Source organism: Tauraco erythrolophus, chromosome 5 (genome assembly GCF_009769465.1).
Source record: "Tauraco erythrolophus isolate bTauEry1 chromosome 5, bTauEry1.pri, whole genome shotgun sequence".
NCBI lineage: Eukaryota > Metazoa > Chordata > Aves > Musophagiformes > Musophagidae > Tauraco > Tauraco erythrolophus.
Window position 1 is genome coordinate 25142375 of NC_141469.1, and position 25109 is coordinate 25167483.

Here is a 25109-nt window from a genome sequence, read left to right on the forward strand (position 1 = left end):
TTTAAAGCCATTGCCCCTTGTCCTATCACTACATACCCTTGTAAAAAATCCCTCTCCAGTGCAGCAGCTGAGCGGATCTAATGTCGGTAATCAACTCATTTCAAGTCAAAAGTTGTACAAGAGATCTCCAGAGGTCTCTTTCAAGCAACATTTGTACGGTGTTTTAATTCAGCCCAGTGAAAGGTTTCATAGGATCTTATTTCTACATCTGTGAGTTCACATGGTTTTGCCTGTGTAATTGTTGCTGGATTGGACAATAATATGCACCTTGTGCTGTGGCATCTGGGGGATCATAAGTATGATGCACATAAAGAATAGCAGAGAAGACTGGAAAGGTTGTTTTATTTTTATTAGTGTTATGGTTATTTCTTCAAAGCAGCTGAGTGAAGGTGGATTGGTAGTGGGCAGAGGTTACATCATGTAAGAAGTGAATGAATGAAGCTTAAAACATGACTGAAAAATCAACAAGAAAACATTTTTTATGAAATAATCTCAGTTCTTCTGAAGCTACAGTGTTTTGATAGAAGGCTATTTTCAGGACTAAGAAAATATCTCACTGTATATAAATGGACATGTAAACACACATAAACGTAAATATGAAACAATATATCCTGCATAAATGGAAAGAAGTTATCTAGAATTTCATTTGCAAAGCAAAATCACACTGCACTTGTCTTCGTTAGAATATATTCATGGAGACAAGAAGCACACACACCATCTATATGTCTACGTTTAGTAGGTTAAAATTTAGACAGGTCAGACTTTTATCCTTATTAAGAAGCATTTTGGCTGCAGGGAACATGCTCTTGTGCTTTACCAGGTAACAAATATTCATGAATTTCTGAAGATTACATTTATTGAAATTTCTCATTAGAAGAGTTTTCTGCTAAGAAAAGCATTTCTGATACCAAATAATGTTAAGCCATTTAATTCCATGAGAACAAAGCAACGTGTTATGGATTCAAGATTGAGGCTTGAAGCAAATACGATCATAGAAAAAGATTAGAGAATTGAAGGAAATGTTAATGTATGTTCTTCATTACATACTGCGGTGTTTTTTTGAAAGGAGTAACCACTCTAAAATCTAAAGTTTGCCTGCTACAGCAGTTATGGCTTCAGTCCAGCTTGTTTTCCTATTCCAGGCCATGATGAATAAGATGGGGAGAGAATGGGAATATTATGGCTTTGTAATACACAAACTGCACCAGCCCTGCAATAATTAGCAAGGCCTAGAGACCATTCTAACATACCCTAAGGTATGATCCTAAAGGACTATTCCTATAAAAATTACTCTAAAGAAAGAGAGGACTTCAGTGCTATCTCATGTTCATTTCTTTTCCTGTCTTCCTGCTTTTAAAGGAGATGGTTTGGGACCAACCTTCACCATTTTCTATTAAATAAGAATTTGTTTTCCCTGGGGCATTCTCAGGTACATCCTGAGGCTTTATATACAAATTAGGTTTGTTTCTTGCATGTGGAATTATGTAGAACTGACTTTACACAATGACAGATTTAACACACAATAGGAGGTTTTGGACTGTGTTCCTTATACAGAAGTTCCTCTTGTAGCTTTTGCAATTATTTAACTTCCTGATTTTGATAGTGGTGAGACTTAATCTCACTTCTAAAAGTACTGTCAGATGTTGCTTTTGCAGATATTAAAAGAGTAACAGCTTCTGTTCAGACTCATCAATTTCTTTCACTTTAATTATAGTTCTTGACAACCTGAGTTGCAGATGAGTAACACACACACATAGAAACACTCACAGTCAAGACATACCCTCAAGGGACATCATCAACAGGTTTTCCCAGCCTGAGCAGAATCAATTGCAAATATTAACAAAACCACTTACGATAAAGTCTTTAATAAAATTCACGATAGGAATGTATTTCCATTAAATGTGGCCTTTAGGAAGAAATCAAACTCAGTGAGGAAGGTTAAAAGTTACTTTATATCTTTAACCTCTAATTTTCTTCCACACTTGGAATATATTATTACTATTAACTATTTATGAACCTCATAGGACAAAAGAAATAATATGTCTGTTCTTACATCACATCACTGTTCTTACATAACTGACAAGCAGCTACATCAACAAAAAATGTTTGTTTTGTATAATGTGTTCAAGACATTGATACGGAGTCAAAGTAAAAAACTATCCAGTATCAGAAAAATCAATCCTGACCTATTACTGTTAGATATTCTCAAATGCTTTCTTTTAACATCAATTCTTTCTAATTTGGACTAATACATCGTCAAGATGCCATATGAACTAGGATACCAGATAGGTAATAATATCACTAGAAAATGAGACGAAACATGCAAATGATTTGTCCTGAATCTCATCAAAGACCAAATTGGAACTCTATAAAACTGGATAACTGGATTAGAGCATCAATATCTGATCCAAAAGACTGCAGAAACATTTTCATCTTTTTTTTATACCTGCAACTAGATTCAACGTTGCCGTTGTCAAAAAGTTAAGAGAAGTTACAGCTTTACTCAGTCTCAGATGGGATGTTACATATTTCATCATTCTTTAGCTGTGACAGATAATGAACAAAAAAGATTTTTTCATTCATCCATCAAGCTGATCCACTACAGCAACAGGACATCTTTGGGTCAGAGGCGTGTCTGTGTTAAGGTCTCAAACTTTCATAATAGGTGTCAGCTTGGCGTTTTTACATGGCCTTTTCAAGCTGTTGCTTCAATTTCTTAAAATATATCCATTTTTACCTTCTGTAGGTATGCTAGTAGCTCATGTAATGTTTCTACATGGTTGGTATCCTTCAGCTTTTCACAGTCTTGCTGTACTCAAACTTTATAGACAGCAGCCCCTGGTACCTTAGTGGTGCCTGCCCATTCCCCATCATCTGACTATCTTTTTAAGCAAGAAAGAAAGCACTTTGGTGTTTGTTTCTGACAGATCCTTGATGTCAACCTGCACATGGACCCTTTTTTAACTTGATTTCTAATGCCTGGGTGCAAGTGATTAAATCAATGACTTGATCTGCGTTCACATAGTTTTCTTATGCTCTTAGGCTTAATTTACATCCCTTAAGAAAATATTTTAGAGTATTAAAGTCTTCATTTACTGTCTCTTTGCATTTCCATGCGTTCATTCAATTTGTCTTAGTTGTATTCCTTGGAACACTTGGAGGATTTCTCTCCTTTCTGGCATGTATATATATATTTAAAATGTTTTCAGTTAGGTATATTCTTTCTCTGCTTTTGTTCACTGTTTAAGAGAGTAATGTGTTCTAGTGTATGTTCACAAATCAATCTTTTTTGTTTCCTAAATTTTCTCTTTATGAACCACAGATATAATAAGGAGGTCAAAACAAGATTTCAGATTTGAGCACTGTTAGCCCAAAATACCATCTGGGATATTATCTGCTACTTAATCTATTGAACTGTTTATATCGCATTATCATGATGGAATCTACCATATTTCTCCATATTTCTCATCTTGTGTTGTTACTGAAGAATATTCTTGGCCATACTCAAGTCTTCCGGAATTTAATTGTGCTACTTCCATATGTTTCTATTCCAATAAAAGACAATTTGTTTCTTTTTAGGAGATCTTAGAACTGCTAGTACAAGTGTAATATTTCTCACATTTAAGGATATATCCTCTGAACATCCTTCTCTTTATCTGAATGAGCAAGCTTGCTTTGGCTTCATAAGGTCTGGTGGTCACAGGAGTTTGAAACATATTCCTACTTCATTTGGCAAAAACAACTGTGGTGCAATAGTCAAGTCATAGGTTACCTAAGTTATGAATTAAGTGAATTCTACATGGTACTTTTTACCATAAAAGCCTTTAAAAGTTCAATTTTTCTTTTCTCTTTGGCGGGCTCATAGACATACATGTTAATGAGGAGCAGATGCAATACAGAGGACCAGAGGTGTTTTTCCTCCTCTCCATCTTCATACATGCAAATAGCTTGAAATCAAGATCATGTAATGAGAAATCAGGCAGACATATGTTTAATTCAATTACGAACTGAAATTTACAGCACTATCATCACTTTGCATTACTCAGATGCAGCCTGGTTTTACATTGTGTTCCTGAAGTTATATGTCATCTCTACCAGTCACAATAGCTCTTCATTTAGTCAACTGGACTAGCCAATTTATTGAGTTTTTAAATCCACAAATATACTAGTTTAAAGTAGCATCTGCAGATACTATAGGAGTAGATGATGATAAAATTTTTGAAGGTTGAGAAGATAAATTCTTGACTTCTGTTGTTAGGTGAAGTGACTGGTACTGGACATTAGTTACACACTTTCTTTTTTTAAACAGAAGAAAAGGAGAGAGAAATGAAGACCTCACAAACAGAGCGGGAAGTACCCATTAATCATTACTAAGACTGAAAAAATAATCATGGTTAGATTACAGTTTACATGATCTTTGTAGCAACAAAAAGCCTAAGGGAAAACGTCAATATTAACTGTGTGCTTCTAATGCATACTCTTAAAAGATTTAAGGAGCATTCATTTTTCATCTTCCAAAAGGCAGGATCCAGTCTTTACTGGAACTGAGTAGTCCCCCATTCTCTGAGGAGTTTTATTTAATGGAGCTAGGTTTAGCAGCATATATTCTTTTTTTTCAATTTTAGTATACAACTAGGTTATTAAGAAAATCCCTGTGAATAATATAAGCAATTATGTTTACTCTTGAAACTGCTTTTCCAGAATATGATTAATAAAAATTCAGTTTACAATAAATTAGAATGAATATCCCATTTTAAGCCCTCCAGTTTCAGTTCTTGGGAATTTTTTTGAAAAAAAAATGTATTTCAGCCTGTAAGGTTCTCTAAAAAGGTATGGTCTTTAAAAGCATCACCTCTTTGCAATTTTGTTGATATTTTCTGGAACTTGAAAGTGTGCTCTGTAAATAAATGTATGCCCAGAATTTTTATACTTCCCTCACTTGGTCCTTCAGCACAGCTTGTCAGTTTTCATTTTCAATGAAAAAAAAACAAAACATAATTCTTTCCTGACCTCCTTCATATGGTGATGTAGGTCGTCTGCCCTCTGGTTTACTCTGTTCAAGGGTCAGCCCAGAGGGCTGCGTTGTGTAACGTTTATTCAGCACTGGTGAACACAAGCGTAATTCCAGTTGTAGTCACTGGAATTTCAGCTGCCTGCATCAGCGTTTATGTTTTTGTGCAGTTTGGCTGTTCAAAACAATGGGCAAAATAATGCCACCTGAAAGTCTATTAACCAAATTCACACCCGATCTGATGTCGGTCAGCCTTTAATGGAGATAGAGCTTTCTATCCTTTCTGGTTTTCATCAAAAAGTGCCCAAATTGATCCCCTCTCCCAGTCAGCAAACCCTGCAGGGCTTGCATGCTTGACCTGTGCTATGGGAGCGAGTGAGAGGAACCACCAGACAGCGGGTTACTCATCGTGGAGGAGTCCCTGTCTCCTTGACCAAGCACAGCTCCTTCAGCACACGTTTTCCTCTCTCCTCACCTCTACGCTACGGCACGATATTTCTCTTGCTCTCTCTCTCACTATCTCTTTTCTGTATCTCTCGGAAATCAGACTGGAGTTCAGAGCACTTTCACTACCTTTTATGAGGTAGAGTGTGATGTCATAGATGGGGGCAGGGCTAGTCAACTTTCTACCCACCCACCCACCTGTGCTGAGGGAGCTACGCTTGAGGCCGGAAGCAGTGACTCCTCGACGGTGAGTAACCTCCTGTCTCATCTATATCTTTAACTCTGTCTTTAGATCTGGGGGTGGAGGGAAGAGGAATGGGAATGGGAGGGGGTTTTGTTAGCTTTTCTTTTTTTCTTTTTTTAATTAACCCAGAGTTAATGTCATCTGTAGAGCAACTATGACCTTTCTTTGCAGAGGTGGTCCATTTACTGGTGGTTAAGCTGACCCTTCAATGTTTACCTTGCATTGTGAAAAGGCAAACTCTGGTTCCCTTGAACTCAATTACTAAAATTCTATTAATTTTATTACACTAGTGCTGGGCCATCATTTTTCTAAAGTACTTTGTGATTAAAGATAGACGGTGTTATTTATATATTTATCATTGTTAACTGTGGATAATCCCCATTTATACAGGAGAGGGTTTTTATTTTCTATATTCTCTGTTACTGTTTTTTATGTGCTTTATCCAGAATGTTTATGGAGCTATGTATTGACAATAAGCCAATTATAAGACCTGTTTTATAGATGAAATAAAATTCAAAAGTAAATTGTGGAAGATCTGACATTAAGCAGGAAATCAAATCCCAGGAGATGTAACTGAAATTCAACCTTTGGAATTATAAATTAAAGCATTTAATTTTTTCTGTGATAAGAATTTGAGATGAGCAGTGATATTGCTAACTGAATCTCACAGTTTTTTTTCTTGTGTCACTACCTAAGCATGATTATTTTACTTTAAAGCACTGTCTTTTTACCTATTTCCCTTGGCCTTGAGTATTACTGCTTCACTGTTTTAATATCCCTCAGCATTTTAAAAAAGTCAAGATGGACTACAAAGGTCTTCCTTTCTTGTTCTGCCTCTTGGGTACCTATTAAAGCTGCCAAGATGTCAGAGCTTTCATACTGAAGGGCAGAAGAAGGATCATATGAGGATTTTGACCCCCAGGGATATTGCAAATCTTGCTGTTCTTCATCATTTAAAGCTCTTTACCAGCTCCATGTGGGGTCTTGTCATATCTCACCGAAAGGCACCAAAAGGCAGCAATGCATACTCTATAAATCAAAGACAAAGAGAGTGCAATCACAGCCTTTTCAGCAGAGGTGGTCCATAGTCTGATTGATGAAGTGCTTCTATTTTCAGGTGACTAGGTGGCTTTGAGGAATTGGGTATAGGATGCAGACCATTCCATCTTCTGGTCAGTGGCATGTATTGGTGATTGGTCAGTGGTGATGGATAGATATTCCTCCCTGATGACTCAGTGATGCTCTTTGTATCAGTGCATAGGAGATCTGAATGAAATTCTGGGAGGATGAAAGTCTTGTTTACAAAGCTACCAAAACTTTCACTAATGACTGTTTCCCTTCCTGTCAGAGAGAAAAATAAGGACAAACAATATAAAAATTGGCTCCCTGTCAGGTGGTAGCTTTTCTAACGTTGAATAATGTGTGCAAGGAGTTTTATTACTACTGCTTATTCCTTTAGTGAATCAAACATTGACGTCTCCAAGTCTTCCTTTGCAAAGCCAAGAACTTGCCTAGCAAATTTAGCTTCCCAAGCAAACTTTGAGCTTTTAAGTGGGAAAGGAAAAACAGGTTAGTCAATCTCTAATGTTTCATTGGGAAAACTTTATAGGAATTGCTGCTGTTAAAGACGATTTGAGGTTTATTCTTTTCAGAGGCAAATGCTTTGAGTTAAAATTTAATTTAGATCCTAAGCACATCCTTTGCTGATGAGTTTACAAAATTGTTTTTGCACATAATTATTCTTGCATAATGCAGGAGACTGGAATTTTTGCACAGAATTGGAAAAACATAAGGACCAAATCTACAGCGTCCGTAATCTCACTTCAATGATACAAAAGCATTTTAGTGGCATAGAGAGGGAAACTCTTTAAAAGTGATATGAGGATAAAGAACAGGAAATCAGAATTGATACCATCCAGTAATTTTGATTAATTAGAGATAGTGATCAGCACTGAGGGGATATTGTGGAACAGAGATGTCAGTGGATTAGTTTAAATCCAGATAAATTTGCTCTCTAAATTTATCTTGTAAGATGAGCAAATTAGCAGTTGGCTGACTTATGTATAGGGGGGATTTTGTAGAGAGAATGATATTCAAAATGACAAACCGTTGTAATAATTAACCTGGAATCTGCCTGTGTCAAATTTAATAACAAATTTTGGTCCATGCAACCCCAGGATGTGAGTTTGCCTGAGTACCTTAACACTGGGATCATATAAATAGTGTAATATTACATTTACTGAGCTAATTCCCTGTAAAAAAAAAAAAAAAATAGCATGTCTGAAGTGCACAGATTCTTATATTTTACAACTTTGGCTTGAATGAGTATTCAGTCAATTGCGATGTTTATTTTAATTGTACATTATTTACATGTACATAAATTAAAGTAAAACATAATAAGGCCTAGATCCCATCTGATTTTATTTAGTGTGTAATATAAAAACTTTTGAAAGCAAATATCTAAGTGACTTGTTCCAATATATGCTAATTTAAATGAGTTAAATCTTCAGTGTTTTGCAAACTGAAACTTATGATAGGGCATTCTTAAAAATTGTTCGTTTATATTTGCAAGCATATTGTGTATTACTGACTCAAAGCAAAACCAGTAACTAGTATATTTATACCTATATATTTAAGCAGGTCAGCATTTAAATTACAGATTTGTTACCCAGTTGTACCGGCAAGGTGTGAGCAATACTTTAATGATGCAAGATCATATATAAGGAGCAAACATTTTTTTCAGTGTGATTAAGATGGCTATGTAAAATTCCCAAATTTTCTGTATTTGCCAGGCTGATTTCTCTTACAAGTTGAATTAAAACTTTGTGGGCTGGTTCTTACCTTCTTCTTTGCTATATAAGAAGTGAGGGAGAGCTGTGAAATGCACCATCTGTTCACAAACTGTGTCAGCTGGCAGATAGATGCTCATCAGCCTGCCCTCTCTAACTGCAGTTTTAGGCTGGGATAACACCATTGACTCAAAATGAATTACTTTTGATTTAATCTTGTTTAAGCAAAAGAAGTCACAATGATAGTACACAGCATTCTAGATGACTCTTCATGTTAATTTAAATTGCAATGCTTTTAAACTTCAACCTCAGCACATTTGAATTGTCAACAAAAATGCTCGATAACACTTGCGCCGAGCATAGTGATAGGAGGAGGCTAGGACTCCCTTAACACCCTGGCCTTTTCTGTTTCTGGGACACTTGCATCTCAAAGACATTAAATATGATTCTATTCAATCATAATCCTTTGGCTTTTCATTAATCCCATTTGAGTGTCTCAAAGCAAACATGATGGTGCACCCTCGTAAAACTGAAAACAGAAGCAAATATTGTCATTATGTCCCTTCTGCAAATGAGAATACTGCACACACTCATGGCAGAAAAGATCGATAGAATCATGATGAGTTTCAAACACTATGTCCTCCTCCAAGACTCAGATAATTTTCAAGACAAGCGTTTCTTCTGTCTTCCGTTCTATATTCCAGTTTCCACTCTGAATGTCCAAATAAAAATTAAAAAAATAAAAACAGGAAAAAAAGTTCAGTGTAGTTAAGAAGTATGGTTTGAAAATGATAAAGTTGGGAAAAAATCTTGCAGTAACAGAGGGAGGCTACCCCACTCAAGTTATGCAAAAGATAAGAGTAGGTCTATGGTGTAATGAAAACTGAGTATTTTATTATTCAGAAAGATTTTGCTTGAATTATGAAGAGTTTCTGACTGTTCTCTCTGTTGCTATGTAGAGAGTGATTAATCTAGCCAAGTGTAAACATCTGCATCTGAGCTGGTCACTTTAGGCTTCTTATATAATTAGCGGAGTTCAATAGCCATTTCTAGAAAGCTGAAATTCTTGTTTCAGGTAGATGCTGACAACTGGTTAGATTACTAACATCTTTAAAAAATTACAGAGGCACGGGCAGGAGAACTAAACCATGTATTCAGACAAGCATAGAATCAGGGAGTTTAGCCTTGGGGCTGTTTTCAAGGCATATATTCATGTGTAAGTGATGTAAACTTTCTGTGAACTTAGCTGCTGGAGAAAGGAAACTGCCTGATTTTTTCTGGACAGAAGTATTTAAATTGTTTTGTAAAGAGCATTTGTCTATATAAATTAGCTCTTTCAGGGCTCCAATCTCATTAATGTCTGTAAATTGTAGAGATTTTAGTATGTTTTATAGTATCTGGTTTTCCCCTATTTGAAACTATTGGGGATCAAATGAGAAGAACTAAGGAAAACAAATTACTCATTAAGTTTCTTTGAATTTGGGGACTATTTGGTCAAATACAAGGACAATTTTTTGCAGATGTTGAGCATCTCTGCCCAGATTCACTGTACTGTCTTTAGGATTCTAATGCAATTTAGGATCTCTAAATATAATTAAAAAGATGAGGTACTGTGGCCCATCTCCATATGAAATGAACCTGTGAAAGATCTCAGGTGCTCTATGGTTCCTGGTCTTCTCTACCAAGCACAGAAGGACTCTGGAATGCCTTGGTCCAGCACCTGGAATTAGTGCAGGCTAAGACCATTTATAGAAATGGAAACTTCAAAAACCTTGCCTAGGTCACAGAGCACATTGTCTCAAAGGTTTTTACGAGCAGCCCTATTTTTCCTGCCTGCATTCATAGAGAAACTGTTCAATTACAGACATCTGAAAAAATGCTTCTGGGGGTTCTAGTGCCACCAGTTATGAACAGTTCTTGGACCCTGACTCATGAAGTTCAACAAGGCCAAGTGCAAGGTCCTGCACGTGGGTCGGGGCAATCCCAAGCACAAGTACAGGCTGGGTGGAGAATGGATTGAGAGCAGCCCTGAGGAAAAGGACTTGGGAGTGCTGGTGGATGAGAAGCTCAACATGCGCTGGCAATGTGCACTGACAGCCCAGAAAGCCAACTGTGTCCTGGGCTGCATCCAAAGCAGTGTGGCCAGCAGGTCGAGGGAAGTGATTCTGCCCCTCTGCTCTGCACTCGTGAGACCCCACCTGGAATACTGCGTTCAGCTCTGGAGCCCCCAACACAAGAAGGACATGGAGCTGCTGGAGCAAGTCCAGAGGAGGGCCACGAAGATGATCCAAGGGCTGGAGCACCTCTCCTATGAAGACAGGCTGAGAGAGTTGGCGCTGTTCAGCCTGGAGAAGAGAAGGCTCTGGGGTGATCTTATAGCAGCCTTCCAGTACTTAAAGGGGGCCTACAGGAAAGCTGGAGAGGGGCTTTTTACAAGGGCGTGTAGTGATAGTACAAGGGACAATGGATTTAAACTGAAAAGAGGGGAGATTTGGATTGGATCTAAGGAAGAAATTTTTCACTCAGAGGGTGGTGAGGCACTGGAACAGGTTGCCCAGAGAAGTTGTGGCTGCCTCATCCCTGGAAGTGTTCAAGGCCAGGCTGGATGAGGCTTTGAGCAACCTGGTGTAGTGGAGGGTTTCCCTGCCCATGGCAGGGGGGTTGGAACTAGATGATCTTTGAGGTCCCTTCCAACCCAAACCATTCTATGATTCTATGAATATTAAAAGACATTCAGTCACAATTTTTCTGATGCCAATTAAATGCAGACAAGTCTCTAGATAATCATGACTAACATACAATATTTAAATTAAGCAAAAAAGCTTTATAAGAGAGCCAGTGCAAATGCTTTTTCATTTCACCATTCTTCTAAATAACAGCTGAGTTTGTATCTTCATCTCCTTTACATAAATTCTGTATTAGAGGGAAGATTTGGAGATATGGTTGAATTAATTTGTTTTGGTGTAGGGAAGATTGTCCTGAGGTGAAAACCACAGAAACCATTTGGGTTATGTGACTCATTGAGGATATAAGTACTTCTGCATTTGTTGTTCAGGGAAAATGCTATCTAAAGTGCTGAATGACAAAAGAAAACCAACTAAATAAATCAGCATTTCCTAACACGCGTATTTTCTGAAGAGAGTAGTACAGGACTTAACCAACTTGAGCAAGCTGTTAAATATTTGTCAATAATTGGTGATATTTTTTCCTCCCTTCTACAGTTACTCAGTTTTTCCCTTTGAATAAGATATTTGCTCTTGTTACAGTGAAAATGAGATCGCCAACATCTTCTATACTACTTTTTAAGATACATTTGCATGTATACAGAAGAGAAGGCTAAGGGGAGACATAGTTGTCTACAAGTACCTAACAGGAGGATCCAGAAGAGCCAGATCGAGACTTGTCAGAGGTGCATAGTGACTGGAAAAGGGGTAGCAAACACAAATTTAAAAATGGGAAATTCCAATTAGACATAAGAAAAAAAGTTTTACAGGTAGTGAATTTCAAGCGCAGGGTGGAGGCCTCTAGTCCACAGATGTGGCAGACTATCCATCTTTGGAGATACTCTGAATTTGAGCAAAATCCTGAACAACCTCATCTAATTCAATTTGTTCTGAACAGAACGTTGGACTAGATGACCTCAAATGGTTCTTTCCATCCTAAGGTATTCTATGATTATATGAATATTTGCATAATAAAATGTGAGTAATAAAAATGAGCCTTTAAAATTCAGAGCAACATTTCACTCATTCCAATTTGTTCTTAAGTTGCTGTCATCTTTTTTTGTTCTTTCCTTGTGAGCTGCAGCAGCCTTTACAATTGTTTCTGGTTTGTTCTCGTTTCATTTGTTTGCAGTCTCCAGTCATTCTTATTCTTACCTGTTTTGCTGGTTTTTAATAACAGTTAGTGTTAGCTAAAGTTAAAAATAGAATGAATAAATGTATTCACAAATTGTATACTCAGTAATTGACCAGGGAAAAAACCTTGTAGTAAGAAACACTTACTAATGTTATTTAACCATTGATTGAATTGGTCAAACAAATAGAACAGTTAATTGTGAATAATGTATTTGAAATAAATTGTTAGAATTTCCTTGACAAATAATTTACCATATATTATTAAGCTAGCTCTGTCAGTTCCGGGACTTTTCTGAAAAGCTGAAATGGGGCTTTGTCTCGAACACTACTGTGGGAATCCAATTTTGTTTCTTTATTTCATTGCATACTGTTGTAAAGTCCTAAAAAGTGTTCAGGGAATCAAACAGAGAAAGGAACGTTTCCACTGATTGAGCTGAGGAACACTGCAAGGACTCTCAACTCCAAGGAAGTAAAAGTCTTTAAGGACCTCAGAAGTGATCAATATCTTTATCTGCTTCTATGAGACATAAAATATACATGAACAACAGCAGGCAAACATTAGGAAGCAAAGAACAGTTGTCCTCCTACTATCTCCCATTCTACAAGAGGATTTTGTTTTATTCATTTTGACTCTGTTTGATGCATTGTTTCCAAGCCCTTTTCTGAGAAAAGCCAGCTATGCCTGTAGAGCAGCTGTCTTCAAAGTGTCTCTGTGCTGACCTGGGCAAGCATAACTTTAGAGATATGAAGCTGGGTGAAGGAGCAAATTTGCCTCAAAATGTGGCAGATCCTCACAGTTGAAGACATGGAGATAACTCACATACAGATATCATTCTGACACTTCTAAAAATCAAAAAGGAAGTTGGGAAAATATCACATTTCTCAACATTGCAGTCTGAAATCATGCATTATACTGCTTTTCTTTTTGTTTTCATTGTGACAAAATCAGAAGGAATAGCAGGAGATAGCACATTCTTATGTAAAGAATATAGTGTTTCTATGCTTTATTGATTTCTTTTTATCCAAAGTCTCCTGCATTTTATCACTGAGAGTACAATTTCCAGCCAACCAGACATGATTTGGACTACCTTCAGGTAAGACTATAAGACAGACATGCTTTTCTTGTTGTTATACCTGTTCTCTAGATTAAAAAAAAAAAAAAGGTTTGCTTCCAAAACTGAATTTGAAGGAGCATTAAATTATTCTGTGCTTTTAAAGATGATAGATGTATTCAAATTACATACAAATCGGAACTCAAGTCAGGAGGAAGGAGATCAGTAGCACAGTCTAGTTAGATATCCCATATTTCCTCTTTCAGATTTAACAGCAATTGGATATGAAAACAGAAATTTGTACTGTAATGCTTTTGACAGAGTCCTGTTTGTGCTTTTCTATCTGTGACATCAGGTTCAGACAATGTCATATCTTGTGTAGACTTCAGGCGTATGAATCCCTGTGTAAAATGATGTGTGCAATCCTGGCAATATGCAAGGCACTTACATAAAGTTTTGTAATAATGATTTTTTTATTAGGCCTGATACTGAGCTAATTTTCTTCATTAAGCCTCCTGGCAGTATCACAAAATCTTAGTTATAGTTTGAGTTAGTCTATCCTGTCAAATGTAGTTCAAACTTCATCTTTGTTACAGGCTTTTTATCTTCTTGAAGATCAGGTAGGAGCCTATCTTCAAATCAGTCCCATGAAAGTCTGGTTCCTGTTAAACATCCAAGGATTCAGATCAAACCATTCCATGGGACAGAACGATTTTAAAGTTGTAAACATGGTTGTACTAATTTGGCTACAATTAGTAATGCAGCTGTGATGACTATTAGAAAATCATATTTTTTGTCCATGACCTTCCATCATAGGCATAATCCTCCAGGCATTAGTTCTGTGCAGAATGAGTCAGATTTAGAGAAGAAAACCTTGAACCGTTGTGGCAGAAGATTCATTCCCATGTTTCTTCCTCTACATTCAACTTTAGCAAAGAAAACGTGTAGTATATGCAACCATAATTCTGGCAAAGTTGTGAGGGGAAACCCTGTTCTCATCTACAAAACTCCTTTGACTCCACTGACTAAGGATTTCTTCCTTGGTCTATTGAATTGTTCCAGATGTTTGGGCATTCAGACTGATGTCAAATATCCTAATTCAGTAACAGACTCTGAAAGTTTTGAGGCAGTGTTGTAGCATGAAAAGTACTGATAAAGCAAGCTTATTTTAAAAATTCAATGCTATACATGATTGCTTGTCCTTACAGTGTTTCTGGTATATGATATGAATTGTACTGTTTTGGCATCTTCTTCCTGCTGTGCAGTGGCAGATAATGAACAGAAGTAAAAGAACTGGTTGTGAGGAATTTTTCATTATGCGTCAAAATATTTTCCTCTATTAAATTCTGAAAAGAATGCAACAATATATTAATTAAATATTAAGGAAAAAACCTAGGTTATGTTTGGTATCTACAAGAAAAATTGTAAATTTTCTGTCATAGCAATAATGTCTTATGGGATAAATAATTTATTGACGGTAAATACAGTTGATGAATAGAAAAAATATAATATCCTAAAAAAAACCCTAACTATATCTTTCACTTTTGGGACCTGCCAGGCTGGAGAGGACTCAGGAATAATTACATTTCACAAAAAGAATTGGGTAACATTTACTTTTAGTTGTTTCCAATTGTCGTGCTTTTCATTTCACCATTTCAATTGTGAAAATATGAGCTTTCGTGCTAGCTCGTAAGGACAAACGCTGAAAATATAGAACATCAGTGAAAGGTATAAAAATAACATTTTGATAATGTCTAAATCAGAAGCGCATTTAGTGATGCCCACAAGTACAACAAATCATATGTGAAATTTGCTGAAGTAAAAGAAAATAAGCATCTGCGTCCTGCCTAAAACTGGTACAAGCATCTCATCCCTGAGCTGGGATCCTCAAACTCCAGCCTCACAAAGCATCTGTGTTTCCAATGTTAATATTCCCCATGTATGTGTTTGGTCCAGAACACACACTCTAGTGCGTTTAGAACTGTTTTGGGTAGCCTATCACACATAGCAAAAACCTAAACTTTGACAGGACTTAAAACTGGATCTTTCACTACGTTACCAGATGACCCAGTAAAGCAATTTCAGTGCACACATGACTTCCTAGGGCTGGCTGCACAGCAGAGTTGCAGATGCCATGCAGAGGGACCTCGACAGGCTGGAGAGGTGGGCCCGTGTCAACCTCATGAAGTTCAACCAGGCCAAATGCAAGGTCCTACATCTGGGTCGTGGCAATCCCAGGCACAAATACAGACTGGGTGGAGAATGGATCGAGAGCAGCCCTGAGGAGGACTTGGGAGTACTGGTAGACGAGAAGCTCAATATGAGCCGGCAATGTGCTCTTGCGGCCCAGAAGGCCAACCGCATCCTGGGCTGCATCAAGAGGAGCGTGGCCAGCAGGTCGAGAGAAGTGATTCTCCCCCTCTACTCTGCCCTTGTGAGACCTCACCTGGAATACTGCGTCCAGTTCTGGAGTCCCCAACATAAGAAGGACATGGACCAGTTGGAGAGGGTCCAGAGGAGGGCCACGAAGATGATAAGAGGGCTGGAGCACCTTTCCTATGAGGACAGGCTGAAAGAGTTGGGGCTGTTCAGCCTGGAGAAGAGGAGGCTCCGGGGTGACCTTATAGCGGTCTTCCAGTACCTCAAGGGGGCCTACAGGAAAGATGGGGAGAGGCTGTTCAGGAGGGCCAGTTGTGATAGGACAAGGGGTAATGGTTTTAAAATAGAGGGAGGTAGATTCAGATTGGATATTAGGAAAAAATTTTTTACCATGAGAGTGGTAGAACACTGGAACAGGTTGCCCAGAGAGGTGGTGGATGCTCCATCCCTGGAGACGTTCAAGGCCAGGTTGGACGAGGCCCTGAGCAACCTGATCTAGTTGGAGATATCCCTGTTCCTTGCAGGGGGGTTGGACTAGATGACCTCTGAAGGTCCCTTCCAGCCCTAACCATTCTATGATTCTATGATTCTATGCCTCGTATCTCTCATGGTATATTATCCTCCTGGGCCAAAGACAATTGGATTCAGTATCCTTCAGCCTGTAACCTGTGGGTGAGGCTTTTTGCAACGCTTCTTGTTAAAAGATCCATCTGCTTGCAGCTACCGATCAAGGGAGAGGACAATGCAAAGCAAAGCAGAGTAAACAGGCAAATGATCCTGATGCTGAAACCCATGTTTCAGTCTTTCAACTCAGAAGGCAAAAAAATCTTTTTTCCTCAAAAAAAAAGATATATTTGTAAGCTTTCTGGCACCCACTATGGAATTCAAATACAGTCTCTGCTAGCTGAGCATTTCTGAGTTGGTGCATGGTTTACTATTTCAGATGCTGATTGAGAAAGAAAAGATACACAGGCCTCGGGGTGCTTCAGTGAAGTAACCTCTGTGTCTTGCCACCAAAAAAAAATTAAGGTTGTTTTTGTAGTATTGCTGGATACATTTGAGAGCATTTAGGTGGTATTCCTTAACTTTACAGGGTTAATATTCTTCATCATGAACAGATTATTTCTTCAAACCTCTTCATCTAGTGAATGAAGTATAACTTCCCCCCCCCCGCCACCCCAATTTTAGTGATATCCAGTGCTGAATTGTGTATTATGATTATATTGGGTTTAGTTTCATATTAAGTATTCTCCTCAAAGCAAATGAATTGGGATATCGTTTTCTCTTTTATCCTTTTTCTTTTAAAATAGCTTGGGATAAGTAAATCAACTGTATAAATTAATCTCTACAAATTTTCTGTATTATGTCTTTGTCGTCTTTTATTGGGAGCGTTTTATATGCTTATCCTCTTTCAAACTGGCAGAAAGCAGTCAGTAACCTGTTGACCTTGAAAATTAATTGTGTGTTTTAAAATGGCAATGATCTATGGAAGACAGAAGATACTCATAGTTCTTGGTATGCTTGTGGGCTTTCTGTTGTCCTAAGAGATGGCAGCCTTTGTTAGACACAACCAAATGATCTTGGGGTTTCTCACCCGTAATTGAAAAAATGCAGATGAGGCCAGGCCAGTTATTCAGTGGATTGGCCACCTATAAAATACAACTACCCCCAGCATGAATTAAATATTCAACATGTATAAAGGATTAAGTTAATCGCAATGAAATATGAAAATAAATAGCTAGGAAAAGAGGGGTACAATACAATTTTCTCTATGTAGCCATAGATCCCTTTTTACCACCATTATGACTACATTACATTCCAAACAATGATGTTCTGTTTGTTATAGAACTTCAGATAGATGGGACAGTTTTCTCACATTGGACCCATAGCTAGCAAAATCCTTATCCGCATTTTCAAACGAATGACTGAAGTACCGCCTGAGCCATTGCACAGTAGAGCTGATAAACAGCAGATGTCTCCTACCACAGGGATGAGTGCATTTGAATAGCAAATAGGCCATTCTCGCATTGGTTGTCACTGATAGTATCGTGGTTTATGCATGAAACGTGCCATAGAAATATAAGACATGAGTATTAGGAATAAGATCTTTTTCTTACATATATCTTACATACATATGTAGGACTGGATTCACTATGAAGCACAACTGAGAGGAAAATGTTCTGTTGCACACGAGTGTGATCTGGGAAAAGAGTATTCCTGATTCAACCTCCAGATTCATAATTGTTTCATGTAACCATAGGTGCTCTAGAGGCTGTTAATGACTTTTGGCTTGTGGTAACAGCAACTGTACCTGTCCACAAAAGTATGAATTTGCTTTTAAAAGGAGAAGCAGGGAACGCACCCAGAATTCACAGATGGCTATAAGGGTTAGGCAATGCCTAAATTACCTGCTAAAGGCATATAAATCAAGTCATAGCCAAGAGTATTCAAAGGGTTACATGTTCTTTTCAGCATGTTAAATATATGACAATTGCTCTTCCTGGTCTGTGCAAAGTCAACCCTATTTATCAATAATCACTGCTATTAATTTTTTTGCATTCATACATTTCAAAGTCTATATGGGCCATGGTTTTAATTTAAGGTGTCTTCCTGCATAACTGATGCATAGGCTCCCTGAATTGATGTGCATTAAAAATGTCCAATAGCTATACTTATACTCGAGTGTACATATTAAAAACATCCAATATTAATTCCACAATTTCTAGAGATAGAATTACTATCTTTCACGACTTTTTGTGGTTAATTAATATCACTGCTAAAAATTTTGAGTTACTTGATAGCTAAAATGACCTGCTTCACCTTTCACCATGAAGTTCTGTTATATCTTTGTCTAATATGTGGAATATTATCAGCTTTCTATTACTATGTACTTGCTAATTTTGATCAACTCGTTTTTTAATCATTCATGTCATTAATAGAAAAAACAGAGCTGACTGAATATTTCTCATTAAAAAAAAAACAGGTTTTGTTCTTGAGGTTTTTTAAATTCTTCCCAGTTCCTTAGCGTTGTTCTTGCATTGAGACCTCAAAATTTCATAATTGTGGACATATGATAAACTGAATATGACAATTTAACCTGTTTCATCAGTGTCCTCCTTTTTGTATTCTCAAGGAGTGACTGCCCAGGATCCTGCCACGGGTAAAGCTCCTTATTGAATAAGTAGGCATCATCTGCTATGAAGTTGACCAAATGGAAATCTGCATTTCTAACTTTTACTGACTTGTTTTACTAGCTTTTACTGTCAATTTACTAACTTTTACTGTCAATCACTTGCCCTCTGTATGACTTACTACTTTCCTAACTGTTATCTGCAAATTTCATCAGTCAAGTGACTTTTTCCAAGTTTTTAACAGAAGTATTAATACTGTAAAGCTGACAAATAGTTTCTCCAAGAGCCCACTGCAAAAGTCACTGTTCAGCAATTTTTTTTTTGTGTGTGTGTGTATATATACTTTTGGAAAAATAGCTATTAGAGAATTTTGAATCATTCTTTATGTACCTTGTTAGTTTTGTATCAACTGAGATTTTGATCAAATTGTCGTGTAGTACCAAGCAAAACACCTTTGAAAGGCCCAATTATATCAACAGCATTATTTTAATCAACCTAAAGTTTAATCACATCAAAATATGGTGTGAGTTACTTTGAAAACATTTTTACCCACAAAACCATTTGGTTACCATTGCCTGGATTTCTTTCGTCCCTTTATTTACGGAGTCTGTCACGGACATTGCGTTATTTTATTTGGGAGTGCTGTCAGCTGAACTGGCCTATAATTTCACAGGTCATTCTTATTTGCCCTGTTCCAGACAAGGAACTATCTACAGTTCTTTTGATGTCTTCCCCTGCTTTTCAAGGTTTATTAAAATTAACAATAACGATATAGAACATTCTTAACCAGCTCTTTTAAAACTACCTACATGATATCCTTACTCACTGGAAACATAGATTTTTTTTCTCGATTTCCTTTACTTTTTACAGTATATTTCTGATTATAAATACGAATATGTATCTGGAAATTAAATTTTATCCTTTCTAAAAATTGAGGTATAATTCTTCCCTGTTAGAGTGGTGTGACAATGCAGGGAGAACATCTCTTTTCCTTTGCTTTACTGTTAAGGAGAAAATTTTCCAGCTTGATTCTCTCCTGCTTCTTCAGCTATTTTGGTATTGTAATTGCTGGTTATTTTACCCAGATTATCTGCACATGTGAAAGAAGCAAGAAATCTTGATTGTCACAAAATTCTGGAAAATTCTGCATATAGTGCAAGAAAAATGTAGCACAACTTATAAACAGATCAAAAACTCCTCAAAGCCTTATGGATTTTTAGGGGAGAAAAACCCTGAAATTATATTCTTGGCAGATAATAGGCTCTGCTGCTCCAGTATTCTACCCTTGCATTCACTAATTGCAAAGTTAGCTTGTATCAAAGCCTTTTTGTATTTTTTTCTGAATGATTTATGCCTTCCCTGGGTAGATGGCAGTTTTAACCTGGATAAGTGACCAGCTCCAGTGCTGTGATTCTTCGTTTCTTTATGGATTTTGAATTTTAACCAGCATTTTCCTTTTTTTCAGTTTTATGGGCCAATAAGCTAAATTTATCTTTTATGTTTAAGAGGACTTTTTTTCCTAAAAGGAGGCAAACGAATTTATAAAGAGATCTAAGTAGCAGAACACTATTACTTTGTGTAGCAAGTCAAAGCCTCTGTTAGCTGTTACCCCTGAAAGTTATCGTTCTATTCATAATTCCCTGACCATTGCTAGGGAGTGAAGTTTGCCTTCTGTACTGAGCAATAATTTCCTAGTGGTACTTTTATTCGAAATGTTAATGTCTCTTCTTTTTTTTTTATTATTTTTTTTTATTATTATTTACATTATCTGTTTGGAAAAGTGCATATGTTTCTGTGCCCAGATTTTGTAAGGAATTAGTGCACTAAGGGTTTGATTCACTGCTGCCTCGTTCCAGCTTTATGCCACTATAGCTCTGCTGATTACAATGCACAGCTTCAAACTGAAGTAACACAGTGGTGTAGTAAGAGCTAAATGTTAATTGAAATGATGTTCATTCAGTTTAATTCTTCTTTACTGAGCCATAATACAAGCAAGGAGCTGGAGGCAATAAGAAAATGACTGGAACTGCTTAGGTAGCCAAATTGGGTACGTGGGATGGCTACCAGCAGATTTTGGAGAACACTCATAGCCTAATACTATTATGGGGTTTTTATGTCTCTTTTCTGAGTCCAAGGCTTGAAAGCATTTTACAATATAAATGGATATTAGGGGAAAGGACTAAGTACCTGCATGTTAAAATGTGATTAATTATGGTGAAAATAGGGAGGTCTTATCTACTATAAGAGCAGATAGAAACTAGAGGTAGCTAAAATGGCATCTAAATATGTAACGTGGTTTTCTAAAAGACTTCATTGCAACCCACATCCAATCTTGCAGAAGCACATATTTCTGCACACCCTTATCAATACAGTCCATAAAATTACGAGTGTGTTTAAAGATGTAGATTTCATCTCTAAACATCTAATTTAGGTGTCTCCTCGTTTCAAAATGATGCCTTTAATCATTCTGTTCCTTTATATATGCCCCATAGAAAATAGCTACCAAAAATCTTTCATTAAAGAAATGATGGAAAATGTGAGACTATTAGAAACCTTCAGTAAATAGCATTCATTCAGGAATGTGCAATATAGGCTTCATCCAGTCAGTTTATCCACATTGATTATGAAGTAAATACTATTTGATGGCATCACTTTATATTCAATATCAATCCACCAGTGTTTAAAAAAAAAAATGGTTTAACAATGAATAATGCTTGATTGTAGATCTCTGCAGTAAATTAGAATATCCTAATTTAATAGAGTATGATCTGTTATTTGCCAACAAACATACAGATTGCCTTATAAATCATGCAGTAGTGTGGTTATAGAGTAACGCTGTACTGAATTATATTTCATTACTGCCTATTGAACAGTCATGTTTCTGCCATATAATGTAATTTTCCATCTTTTAACTTAGTTTCTTTTACTAACAGAAAATACAAATTAGTCCTCAGGAAAAATATTTACTGGGGGCAGGCAATTAACTATGCATTTCAGGGAATGGCACCAAGTACGTGAAAATCATTAAAATGCTTTTTTGTTTTTCACCCCACTGTATGTAGCTGTTTATGTATTTAATGAATCATACTGAGTATAAAGCCACAGCTGAGGAAATCAAAAATAGGTAAGTCTTTAGATCAACGTGGTTCCAGACACAGGCTTTCTGTAATGTGTATTCTTGCACACATCAGTCTCTGACACTTCAGAAAGAGGTTTCTCTTGTACACTTCTTCTGTTGAAGATTCAAAATACTTGAGGTGAAGTATAATATGTGTTTTGTTATTGCCTTATGAGTATTGATCCTAGTTACCTTGCTTAGAATTCATACTAAGGAATCATATGCTCCCAAAGTGTGGATAAGGAAAGGTTTGGAGGGAGAAAGGCCTTTTATACTAATTAAAAATAGCTATGAACTTACTGAGGAAGTGGGGTGGAATTAAAGATTTAAAATAGTATTACATCCAAAATGATTCCTTCCTAGAAACTGTGAAAGACTTAGGAAAATTTCATCCAACTTCCATGGTAGAAGGAAAAGCTTTATCACAAAGAGTATATGTCACTTTTTTAATATTTTTGGGAAGAGGATAATTGAGCATCCCAAAGAGTGACCTGGGTTGCTATAGTACGTAAGACCATATTTTTAGCACCTACTAATTTGAGGATGTCCAGTTGGATTTGGCAAGTGCCTAATTCGTGTTTTGGAACATTGAAACATTGCTTTGGAAGTCCCATTATATACTTAAATCCTTCTGAAGAATTTGGCCAGTGATATGTACTTGATTTCAGTGTATGATGGAAGCTTGTTGACTGGAAGTCCTAGTGGTTTGAAGTTCAACAAGTACATCCAGATGACCCAGGAACCACAGGCAGGCTCCTATATGGGTGAAACACAAGGATATATGTATGAAAAGCTAATCATAAAGTAAGATTCCTTGTGAACATATTACAAATATTACAGTAGCAACAAAAACCTGCAGTTAACTGTTTCATCTTTTTATTTCTTTAGGGGTTTCAAAATCTCTTTTCATCTTTTCAGACGGGATTCTCTAACAAGCTCAGCACTGGCTTCACACTGTTCCTGTAGACATCATTGAGGCTGTTATCCTGAGCTTAATAGGAATAATTAGAACAAACTTGAACACTTGGAAAAAATCCCTGTTGACTTGTTTTGTGACTTCTGACACGTAAAAGTAAATTTTTAAAGGTTTAAGTGAGAAGTACCACTTTTTCGTGAAAAACGAGGCAACTTCTTCACTCGTAGAAAAAGAATCAACAACAAAAAATCGACCATCACAAGCTTTTCCTTTGAATTATTAAAAAATTTAATGTGAAGTACCACAGTCTTACCTTTACAGTTCGATGCTTGTTGTTGCTGATACTTGTTACTACAAGCTACTTGATTAATCCTGAGGGAGAGGATTCATTTCATCTTTAATGAGATCTGAGAGCATCCAGATTTCAGTCAGGAAACGGTTCAGTGATGCAGTCATGGAGTAACCTTGCCATGTTTCATTCTCTTTTCTGTTTGTAGCTGGACAGTGCCACATCTCTCATCCAGGCAGCTAAAAATCTGATGAACGCTGTGGTCCTTACAGTGAAAGCATCGTATGTGGCTTCTACTAAATACCAGAAGGTCTATGGTACTGCTGCAGTGAACTCACCAGTTGTATCTTGGAAGATGAAGGCCCCCGAGAAGAAACCTCTAGTAAAGAGAGAAAAACCAGAAGAATATCAGACAAGGGTGAGAAGAGGGTCCCAGAAGAAACACATTTCCCCTGTACAGGCCTTAAGTGAATTTAAAGCTATGGATTCGTTCTAAACCACTAAGCTTTACCAGGAGGGTTTTATATTCTTTTTGTATGCGTACCTGCCGACTTGTATGCGTCTGGCATGGGGTGGGGGGAGCAGTGTCAATTTGCATGCAACCTGAGACTCTATTGAAGTGACTAACTTTCTGCAATGCCAAAATTCAGGGCATTCTCTTCCGATGTTAAACGGACTTATTCCAAGCTTAATTTTTAAACTAAACTACAGCATTAAATTGGCCAAAGAATTTGCATCACAGGGGTATGTGTGGGTTAAATAGTAAATTCAAGTCTAAACCCAGAAATTTTTATGCATGCAAGAAACATTAGGTTGGCAGGTATATTAAGTGAAAAAAAAAAAAAGGAATTGTAATGGTAGACCATAAAGCTTGTATTGCTTCTGTTCCAGTGCAAAAATGTACTAGCCAATATGCTTAAATGTGTGGCCCAATAATTAAATGATATAACTTTTAAGTCATCTTCATTATAGTATGTGAATTTTTAAAACATACAAACTAATTCATCTTAAAAATGCTTCTTTTAAACCATATTTTGTTCTTTATATTCTAGCAGTGTTATGATTGCTCACATTTCAATTAATCCCATTAATATGACCAGAAGTTTACTTTTGCCAATTGAATTCCTTATGGTGGAGTATGAAGCACAATATGGTGATTGACATTGCCTTTTATATTATGATTATTATTATGATTATTATTATATTAGTAATAGAAGACCTGGTGGTGGAATGTTTAGAGACACGGAAACTGACAGTGTGAGAACTTAGAGGCAAATATGTAGGTGTAGCTTGGATTACAGGTAACTGACATACCATTGTAACCACTAACTCAATAAACTCATTTAATCTTGGAATCCTCAATATGGCTCGTTTCTTTTAATGCACAGATATCTCCTGCATCATAGTTGATGTACTCAGTTATTCATTTTGCCTCACGCTCTGCTCTTCTCTTCTGTTAAGGAAAGACAACATTACATTCATTTTCTCATTTTTTTGTAACCAGGATAGCCAAATATGGTCGGTGGATCAAAAACAGAGTTTAAATCTGAGACGGATTTAAGCCTCAATACATATGAGACATATGTATCAAGTGTGGGATGAAACTGTTTGTTTAAATACAACAGCTCAGAAACAGCATAAAGATAGTTCAGTTTATTAAGCTGATAAGGTTGACATCTCAGAACCTTGGAAACCTTCTCTTGTGCCACACTGTATGCACCTGTATAAAAACCACTGCGCAAATAAATTGTTATCTGCTTTTATTCCCTTTCAGCCCCAACAGTTGGCTCAACTACAGAGATTTTATTATTGTTCTGAAAAGATCTTGGTATATATGAAAATAAAATAATGAGCATGTATTTATTTTTCCTATAATTAA

The 25109-nt window shown here is 36.8% G+C and overlaps 1 protein-coding gene across 5 annotated transcripts in view; it reads left to right on the forward strand.

The window, feature by feature from the left end:
- CTNNA2 (catenin alpha 2) overlaps positions 1-23726 on the forward strand; it is a 492413-nt gene extending 468687 nt beyond the window's left edge. For 3 of the 5 annotated variants that reach the window (XM_086612567.1, XM_086612566.1, XM_086612568.1), the window contains 2 exons: positions 5559-5702; positions 23439-23726. In XM_086612567.1, the coding sequence (XP_086468693.1) occupies positions 5559-5702; positions 23439-23726 (432 nt within the window). The remainder of the gene's footprint in view (positions 1-5558; positions 5703-23438) is intronic. The other 2 variants (XM_086612569.1, XM_086612570.1) reach the window with 1 other exon arrangement.
- The last annotated feature ends 1383 nt before the right edge of the window (positions 23727-25109 follow it).